The 9,916-nt window shown below is 40.9% G+C and overlaps 2 protein-coding genes across 2 annotated transcripts; one reads left to right on the top strand and one right to left on the bottom strand.

The window, feature by feature from the left end:
- Window positions 1-8: 8 nt before the first annotated feature.
- LOC103480374 (uncharacterized) lies at window positions 9-8,227 on the bottom strand. Its single transcript, XM_081599954.1, has 9 exons — window positions 8,154-8,227; window positions 6,675-6,806; window positions 5,695-5,742; window positions 4,301-5,062; window positions 4,157-4,227; window positions 3,605-3,750; window positions 3,391-3,471; window positions 2,676-2,750; window positions 9-1,427 (listed from the first exon to the last, which is right to left on the bottom strand). Exons 4-9 carry the CDS (start codon window positions 5,047-5,049, stop codon window positions 9-11), a joined length of 2,541 nt encoding a protein of 846 aa, XP_081456080.1. The 5' UTR covers window positions 5,050-5,062; window positions 5,695-5,742; window positions 6,675-6,806; window positions 8,154-8,227.
- A 288-nt stretch (window positions 8,228-8,515) lies between these two features.
- On the top strand, window positions 8,516-9,626 carry nop10 (NOP10 ribonucleoprotein homolog (yeast)). The gene is made up of 2 exons (XM_008435282.3): window positions 8,516-8,772; window positions 9,331-9,626. The coding sequence occupies exons 1-2, from the start codon at window positions 8,719-8,721 to the stop codon at window positions 9,469-9,471; spliced, it is 195 nt and encodes a 64-aa protein (XP_008433504.1). The 5' UTR covers window positions 8,516-8,718; the 3' UTR covers window positions 9,472-9,626.
- The last annotated feature ends 290 nt before the right edge of the window (window positions 9,627-9,916 follow it).

Genomic DNA, 9,916 nt, shown 5'->3' with positions numbered 1-9,916 from the left:
TTTATTTGTCACTCTATATGAAGCCAGGTTGCTCTTAAAGTCCCTCTTTCCCTTTTTATCCTGATTTTGGGCCCTCTCTGCTCAGAGTCCCGATACTTTTTCACCGGACTGGAGCAGAGTATTTCCGGAGTCTTGTCGGCGCCCCCTTTCCTCTTTTCGGAGGTACTGCTTCTCTGCTGGTGCTTCCTCGCTGTACTCGTGGGCTCTTCTTCTTCTTCCTCATATGCTTCTTCTTTGAACGCTTCAGGCTTGATTTTTAACCCATTTCCTCTCCTTTGTGGAACTTTTTGATTTTTTGTTTTGCCCCCCAGGAATCGCTGCTTCTGCACCTCATTCAATGCTGGAAACGGAAAACCATCTGACTCCGGACCTCCTTCAGCTGTTTTCATAGAAAGGAGCGTCTTCATCCTTTTGGAGGGACATTTTGGCTTATATTTGGCCTTTTGACGGTATTTGCCAACCGTTGTGCTGCTTTTGGACTTAACGGACACATTGGGTGGAAAGTAGGCTTTGTAAACCTCTGCCTTTGTTTTTCTGGATGCTTTAGCAGGTTGAGTTATTTTGTGCTTTGTCTCTCTTCCTCTTCCCCCTTTCATCAGGCCCCGAGGCCGCAGAGGTTCACCTGAATCTTCGTACTCTTTCCCCCCCGCTGCTTTCTTTGACGAGGAGCGTTTGGTTGTCTTTGGCGTTGGCTTCAATCTGTCTGTCTTTTTTTTGCTTTGAGGTTTTTGTCTCGCAACCTTCGAAGTTCTCCCCCTCTCCTTCTCTCTTGGTTCTTCTTTTATGCTAGATAACCATTCGCTACTCATCTCCATCCTTCTGAGGAAATCCAGAGGTTTTCCTTGTGGCACTCTAGATTCCTGCCACTTGTCCAAGAACTTTCGGTGTTCCTGGTTTTTATTGGCTGGTTTCCTCTCTCTAGCTCTGAAAGGGTAACCGTCTCCGTCCAGTTCGTTGGTGTGGTCCCTCGCCCTCTGACTCCATCTGATGTCCGTGCAGAAATTTGATTTGCTGTCATTAAGAATGCCTTTTTTTCTTGCCGTTTCTCGACTTTGCGTCTCCGTTTTTAGAAAACGTTTCTTCGACTCTCTTTCACTACGTCTCTTCCTGCAGTCATCGTTGACTTCTCTCGAATTCTTGCTGGTCAAATCTTCAAAATGGCTGTCCAGAGGAAAGGACATGTTCGGGTACATTAGTTTTTCTTCTACGGGTGTCCGCTGGAATGCAGAGAAGCCACGCAGTTTCTTCTTCGGTTTGTCTTCAGCTAACAAATCTAGCTTGTTTTGGTAAGATTTCCTCTCATATTCTGGGATTGGAGCGTCTGACAGCAGGTACTGGATTATTCTTTCAATTTCAGATGGCGGTGGAGGCGTCTTCTCTGCATTTGTCTCATTTAAAGGTGGGTCTAAGCTCTCCTCCATAAGCGACTGTTGGTCAAACAGGAACATAAGAAAGAGACTTGTCAATTGCAGCAGCATAAAGTAACAATTTAGTCAAAGTCCGACCAGTCTGTCCTTTGAAGGTATGTATGATTTGCCTTGGCTTTGTATAGTATATGTACATTAGGATCAGTAGTGTGAAGACAGAAACTTCCTTTTGCTGTGACACAACAGTATTTTATTTCTATTTTTTTTTAATAATAGAAACTCAACTGTCTTTGGTTGAAAACTCAATACTCCCAATCTTTCAGTGACTTCAAGTGGTCAAACGGTTACCAGCTATTTTTAACATTTTTATCAGTCCAACTGCCTTTGCCAGCTATTTAAAACATTTTTCTGAGATTATTATTTTTGGGTCACTAAACCTCAAAATATAGTAGGTATTACTTGAATACATTTTATAGCAGGTTCTGATAGGCTCTTGCCGCAGAGTTTTTCAAAATGTCCTCAAAAATATAAAAGTCATGGCAACTTGGCTTGGCCCAAGATCAGAAACGTGTATGATACAAGGCGATGTACAGTACTGCAATTCAAGACAAGAGGTTTGTTAAGCTCTTTGGGTTAAAGCCGTGTTATAGCTTAATTCCTGACAAAGCTAATGCTAAACTATTGCTAATGCTAACGCTAAAATAATTTATATCTCTGAACATCTGGGCAAGTTTTTTAATTGGGAATTGTTAGTTTCAGTCTTCAAACAGAAACAAATGATTAATTTTTTTAATGGACATAACCCAGCTGCTTTCTGTATCTCAACATCTGTCATTAAATAAGACAAAACCTTTCTAGGATTACTAAAATTATTTACATTTGCTAAATGCAATAATTGGAGAATTAGTTTGAACTTTCTTCAAAGTGTTTCTGGAGTTTAGACATAGAATTGCATTCTGAACTTTGACTTGGGTCAGATGTTTTTAGTACTCGGAATAAACAGCAGGAACTTTGACCCGTTCTTCCAGACAAGAACAGATGAAACTGAGTCGAATTTGAAGGTTGATTTGCTTACAAACACATTTTCAGCTCTGCCCACAAGTTTCCTATCGTACTAATGTCAGGGCTTTGTGAAAGTCACTCCCAAACTCCGTATTTATCGTCCTAGAGCCACTTTGTAGCAAATATGGAGTTGGAAGACTCTTGTGTCCAAGCACAGAGGAAAATTTTATTTTTAAACTTTCCTTACAACCTATTCTATTTGTAGCTATAAATCAACAGTTTTGATGTCTGCTTTTCATCTTTTACCTGCAGGTCTTCCAGAGTGAAGTCAAAGGTGTTCAGGTCTGAAGGAAAGAGGCAGTTCATGTCATCCATGTCCATCTGATGGTACAAAAAAATGGCAGACATGTCAGTTTTCAATAGAACAAGTAAAATGTCTTTGTTATAAAAGTGATTCCATAGTTGCCAACCTTAAATATACAACGACTTGAACTTCTGTTAAATGTCTTCAGTTATTTTGATAACTTTTAGTCAGTCAATCCATTTGGCGAATATTTCTCTCATTTTTTTTTTTTTGTCTAAATTAATTTCAGATCATTGAACAAATTTTTATATTAGACAAAGATGATCACACAAAATCTACAAAACACAAAATCTAAATGGATGATTTCTTTTATTAAGTGGAAAAAAGTTCTCCAACTTTTTCCACATTCTCTATGTGGAGAAAGTAGCTCTCCTTTTCTTAAACTGTGATTAACAACTTAAAATAAAGTAAACAAAGTGCCATAATAGAACCTGCTTGACCGCATAAAGTAGGCTCCAAGTTCTCAAAAATTAACACATTATGCTGCCACAAAACACTTTAAATAAGCAAACAAACAAAAAAAAAACCCTTATTGAATCAGTACCCTGGTCACTTTTGATTTAAAAACAAAAAAGAAAATTCAATAAATGCATCAAAGAAATGGTTGATCCCAAAAGTTCTGGTTTATGTGTTATAATAATAACTTGTATTTCTGACCGAGTTTGTGTCATTGCCCAGATCATCCTGGTGATCCATGAAGGAGCCGATTTCTGTCGCTGGAGTCTCATTTTCTTTGTTCTGTGTGGAAAAATTGACTTAGTTTTAAAGCACCAACGAATACGATCGTTTCAACCTGGGGATTTATTTTTATGTTTTTGCATTTCTGAGTTGAGTGTTTTTCTCTGTGTGGTTCCCTTTAGAACCCAGAGACCTTGAGACAGAAGGCGTTGGGGACGTCCTTGCTGTCCTCCCAGGTCCTTTCCATTTGCAGCCGATCCTGAAAAGCGGCCAGAGGCTTTGAGAAAACTCGGCTGCCTTGTTCCTTGGTCATGTCGGGCAGGAAAACTTTGTGTTCTTCTGTGAGGAAGAGAGAACAGCGAGAACCGAGGGGCGGTTCTGGCGTGAATGGCCGTCTGGTTCGGGTTCTGCTCTGCATCCCCAGAACCAGAACCAAACACGGAGAAGCAGCATTCTGCTTTTATGCTCCTCTAATCTGGAACAAACTTCTAGAAAACTAGAAAACTGCTGAAACACTGAGCTCTTTTAAAAACCAGCTGTGTTTGATTGTAACCTCTGGAACATTGATCAGCATATCCGGTGTGTATTCATGATTTTGATGATAGCGCTTGACAAAATGTAATGTTTATTGCTTATTTCATAACTGGTTGATGTTTTTATAGTTTAAAGCACTTTGTTGTGCGTTACAAATAAACTCACTCGACTTTATACCTGGCCTCTTTCAAAACAACTCTTAATCACTTACCTTTTTCCTCCCTCCTGTCCTCCGACGTCTGAGGACCGTTCAGCGCCATGTTATCTTTTCTGTTATAAACCCTGTGGACCAGATTTAGCACACTAAGAAACCAACCATAAACCCTGTATTATTAGCATTGTGTATCTTCCTTACAGAACGGGCCTGTAGGTCTGGTAGAACGCCTCCAATGGGAGGCCCATGCACCAGCCGGGATAACCTTCAGGTGTGAGGAACATTTGGTGAGGAGGTAAACACGCGCCGTGACAGAACTCCGGCATGTTGATCACCATGCAGGGGCCCGAACTGAAGCTAAACGGAGGCGGGGGAGGCAGGTAACCCGTGTTCACCATGCAGGAGTTTCCGGGAGCCCTGGGTTCAAAGTGCATCGGGGGCAAACCGCCAAAAACCATGGTACCGGGAGATGGGAAACCGTGACAGTTCCAAGGTCTGGGACAAACGGCAGGAGGAAAATCTCTGGTGGGTGGGTTCAACACTGGGGCCTGGAAGGGGCTCATGAGGCCGGGGAAGTGACTGTACGGCACTGGTTGGTTGCTTTGAACGTAATCGATGGTCCCCCGGAGCATCTCTGCAGTCGGCGGTGAGCATGGTGTGGCAGCGGTATCGACGTTCAGCTTGTGGACCTCATATGAGCAGATCAGCTGCTCCTTGAAGATCGAATGGCCCGTTTGAGGAGCCGGCTCAAACCGAGTGGGGATGTTTTCCACCTTGTGGAGAAGATCTGTGCTTGCAGTGACCAGAGAGGAGCTCTGAGGAAAGGCCGGGGTCAGGGTTGGGTTCAGGGTCGGAGTCGGGGTCAAGGCCGTGGCCAATGCTCTGGGCAGGGAGCATTGACTTTCCTCTTCCAGGATGGAATCCGGCGGGACGGTCGGCACTGGCTCCATTGCTTAGCTGATTCTGAAACGGGGAAACTAAAGTTCCACTTTTGGTGCAAAAATAAGGATTTAAAGGGGCAGTATAATGTGAGCCATTTCATAGCACAATGAAGTAACTGTGTTACCTTCCGTTGTTATAAAAAGGCTGCATTTATTAAATATGACTTTTATGTAAAGCCTTGAAATTGGGCCTCTGTCTCTTTAAGACGCTCGTGCTCTTACTGGAACAATGCCTTCAGGAAGTCATCACAACATGGGTCCTATATTAACTCTTTAATTATGTTTTCACCAGCTGTTGGCACACCTGGCACGGTTGCACCGGATGTTCGCTAATTGCTTTCGGCTAGTCTGAAGAAGCTGAGAAGCGGGCAGGGGTGCTCTGTAACGCGGAAGTTCAGCTTGAAAGCTGCAGCTCTGTGGACGAGCTTCGTCTCAAATGCACCGCTAGGTCTCAATTAGGCGTTTAACACAGCTGAATGGTTGCCATGGGAGATTAACAGATTTCTCAAACGTGTGAAAGAATCAAAGCAACCCTATAGCCATGTTTTTTGATGAGGGAATGATAACATGGATGTAAACATAAAAAAAAAGTACATTTCATAATACTGCCCCTTTAATAAAATAACTGTGTGAGGCTGTTTAATTATACGATACCTTCCAGTGTGTTGTGGGGACTTTTGGGCTCTTCTCTGGCAACATACACTGACATTTGAAGGCAGGAAAACAAACACTGAGTTTAGAAGAGAAACCACCTGAAAACGTTTCAGTGTTGACACATGTGGATATAAAAATGCACACTATCCAGGTAAAGATATGATGGTTGTGTTCCGGATGTAAGGACAATCTCCTTATTCCTCAGGAAAAAAGTGTGAGAAGACCATATGAGATATTTTTGGAACCAAAACACTGGATGTCCCTAATGCAGCACCATAACCAAAGAGAGGCAGAGTGGTGTCAGCTCTGTGTTATAGAGATTTAATTCTTTAGATAGAATTGATGCTTTTGTAAAAAGTGTAGCAAATGTAAAAAAAAAAAAAAAAGGACTCAAAATCTGTATAATAAAGCTGAAGCTGAAGAAATTGTAAGTTTCATAAAGTTCTAGTCAAAGTCCAAAACACATACAATGGGGCAAAAAGGTATTTAGTCAGCCACCAATTGTGCAAGTTCTCCCACTTAAAAAGATGAGAGAGGCCTGTAATTTTCATCATAGATGTACCTCAACTATGAGAGACAAAAGGAGAAAACAAAATCCAGAAAATCACATTTTCTGATTTTTAAAGAATTTATTGGCAATATATGGTGGAAAATAAGTATTTGGTCAGCTACAAACAAGCAAGATTTCAGGCTCTCACAGCCGTGTAACTTCTTCTGTAAGAGGCTCCTTTGTCCTCCACTTGTTACCTGTATTAATGGCACCTATTTGAACTCGTTATCAGTATAAAACACACCTGTCCACAACCTCAAACAGTCACACTCTAAACTCCACCATGGCCAAAACTAGAGAGCTGTCAAAAGACACCCGAAACAAAATTATAAACCTGCACCTAGCTGGGAATACAGAATCTGCAATAGGTAAACAGCTTGGTGTAAAGAAATCAACTGTGGGATAAATTATTAGAAAATGGAACACTTACAAGACCACTGATAATCTCCCTCGATCTGGGGCTCCACGCAAGATCTCACCCCGTGGGGTCAAAATGATCACAAGAATGGTGAGCAAAAATCCAGAACCACACGGGGGAACTTAGTGAATGACCTGCAGAGAGCTGGGACCAAAGTAACAAAGGCTACCATCAGTAACACACTACGCCGCCAGGGACTCAAACCTGCAGTGCCAGACGTGTCCCCCTGCTTAAGCCAGTACATGTCAAGGCCCGTATCAAGTTTGCTAGAGAGCATTTGGATGATCCAGAAGATGACTGGGAGAATGTCATATGGTCAGATGAAACCAAAGTAGAACTTTTTGGTCAAAACTCTATTCGTCGTGTTTGGAGGAGAATGAATGCTGAGTTGCATCCAAAGAACACCATGCCTACTGTGAAGCATGGGGGTGGAAACATCATGCTTTGGGGCTGTTTTTCTGCAAAGGGACCAGGACGACTGATCCGTGTAAAGGAAAGAATGAATGGGGCCATGTATCGTCACATTTTGAGTGAAAACCTCCTTCCATCAACAAGGGCATTGAAGGTGAAACGTGGCTGGGTCTTTCAGCAGGACGATGATCCCAAACACACCACCCGGGTAACGAAGGAGTGGCTTCGTAAGAAACATTTCAAGGTCCTGGAGTGGCCTAGCCAGTCTCCAGATGTCAACCCCATAGAAAATCTGTGGAGGGAGTTGAAAGTCTGTGTTGTCCAGCGACAGCCCGAGAACATCACAGCTCCAGAGAAGATCTGCATGGAGGAATGGGCCAAAATACCACCAACAGTGTGTGAGAACCTTGTGAAGACTTCCAGAAAATGTTTGATCTCTGTCATTGCCAACAAAGGGTACATAGCAAAGTATTGAGATGAACTTTTGTTATTGACCAAATACTTATTTTCCACCATATTTTGCAAATAAATTCTTTAAAAATCAGAAAATGTGATTTTCTGGATTTTTTTTTTCTCCTTTTGTCTCTCATAGTTGAGGTATATATCTATGATGAAAATTACAGGCCTCTCTCATCTTTTTAAGTGGGAGAACTTGCACAATTGGTGGCTGACTAAATACTTTTTTGCCCCACTGTAGTCTAACAGAAAACATAGGGTCACTTGAAAAAGGCTATACAGAAAAGTGTTCTTGCAATATGAATAAGGCTGAGAACTTTTGAAAACATGCCAATGCACATGTTGCATGCTGACAGGCAAATTGATCAGAATCAAAAGTTTCTATGACAAGAATTTATTTAAAGGTGTGCAAATTTATGCTAATGGGTAGTGGAGCCTTTGTCCATTTCTTTTAAGCAAATTACTTTTTTTATGATAGATGGCAAATTAAATGAAGTTTGTACACATTTTAAATCCTCTGAAATTTCACTTCTCCATATGTTCAAATTAATACTTCCCTTCTATGCAGACAGCTAGCAGGCAAATCACGCCAACTGTAGTTGATGATTGATTTCATGGGCTTACCTTTGTTTGGGGGGGAATTCTTTGTCTTCAGCTAACTCTGGATTCAAAACTCAACTCATTATTCACTCATTTAAATTCAAATACAAACAGTTGAGGCTTGTTTTCGCTCAGAAGCATTCCATTAACTGTTTCTCATGAATTAAAGTGGAGGAATATTTATATTTGAAAAGAGAACCATATATACATATTTTTCCCCTTTCCCTCCTTTTGTTTGTGTTTTATGTGTTTAATTATTTAGTTCTGACAAACCAATTTAATTTAGTCACTAATTTAATTATTAAATTATTAAATTATTCCATCTATGTGTTTTCAAGTAAAGTTACCGAACACTGAACGCGATTGCGCAATGGTCACTCGCGTTACTGCTGTACAACATTTCCCAGAATGCGCTGCGGCCGCAGCCGGATATCCACCTTTTCTGCGCAGGGTTGAAGAAATCTTCGCTGCACGTGGGATTCAGACATAGTAACAACGCTTTTACCGAAAACCTTTGGACTTTCCAGACTTGAACAGTCTATTTGACTTCATTTGAACGTGTAAAAACCAAAGGCACAGTGTCGTCGTGATGTTTCTGCAATATTATCTAAATGAGAGCGGAGACCGAGTCTACACTCTGAAGGTAAGCCTCGCTTCGTGTTTACGTCGCTAACATTAACATTTTGACACCGACAGCATTTTATTCTCATTAAGTTTCACTTCCGCTTTTGAATGTTATATAGTACGTTTTTAGATTCGTAAAAGTGAATGGTTTGTGACATATGGTGCACTTTGTCAGATAAAGAAATTAAGCAAACAGGCCACGAGTAGCCACGTTAGCTTTTAGTGCTAACTCTGTACGTGTTGTTTACTTGTGCTTTATTGGATTTTGTCATATTGCACCCAACAGCAAAACAATTCAGTCAAACCAAAAAATTATTTTTTTGATTTCTTACCATATACATGTGTTACTTTGCACTTTGTTTTTGGAATACCTTAAAATACTAAAATATTGTTTATTTAAATTGGCTACGAGTGGGAGTCGTACTGTTTTTTGTTTTTGTTTTTTTTTAATGGAAAACTTGGACTTTTAGCAGACTTTGTATTGTTTTCAAAATCTCCTACATTGTATCTCTAAAAATTATGTTTTCCCCCCACCAGGCCATATGCTGTAATACTTTTCCTTTTTATCCACCAACAGAAGGCGACACCCGAAGGGCAGCCCACCAGCTCGGCCCACCCGGCTCGCTTCTCTCCGGACGACAAGTTCTCCCGGCACCGGGTGCTGGTGAAGAAACGCTTTGGGATCCTCCTCACGCAGCAGCCCAGGCCCATTCTGTGATGGAAGTGATGCTGGGCCTGCAAGAGGAAGACAAACTCCTGGGTTGGATTCAGAAAGACTTGACTATGAGCTGGATCAGCTACAACTTGGATTATTTTGGTTTTTACTAATAGTTATAATTGTATAAACTCAATAAAATTTGCTAATGCTTTTTACTTAGCTGTGTTTTGTGTTTGGAATGCAATCCAGCCTTAGAAATGAGGGAAACTTCTTGTGGGAATAAAAATAAGTTGAGGGTTTTAAAAGTAATTTGTATTTCAAAGTCCTTTCTCTTAGTTTTGCTGTGAAAAACTTGTCAAAATTACAGATTTGTTTTTTCTTAAACAAGTAAAAAGCAATCCAAAAGAAATTTACAAAGTTTTTGTAGCTACTTGAGACATTAACTCAAGCAAAGATCTAAGGCTGAAATGTGAAGATTAATTGTAAGGGGTGTGGAATAGGAACA

The sequence above is a fragment of the Poecilia reticulata genome, chromosome 18, assembly GCF_904066995.2.
Source record: "Poecilia reticulata chromosome 18, P_reticulata-male-v2, whole genome shotgun sequence".
Lineage (NCBI taxonomy): Eukaryota > Metazoa > Chordata > Actinopteri > Cyprinodontiformes > Poeciliidae > Poecilia > Poecilia reticulata.
Note: the sequence above shows the minus strand (reverse complement) of the source record. Positions and strands in the feature narration are given on the sequence as shown.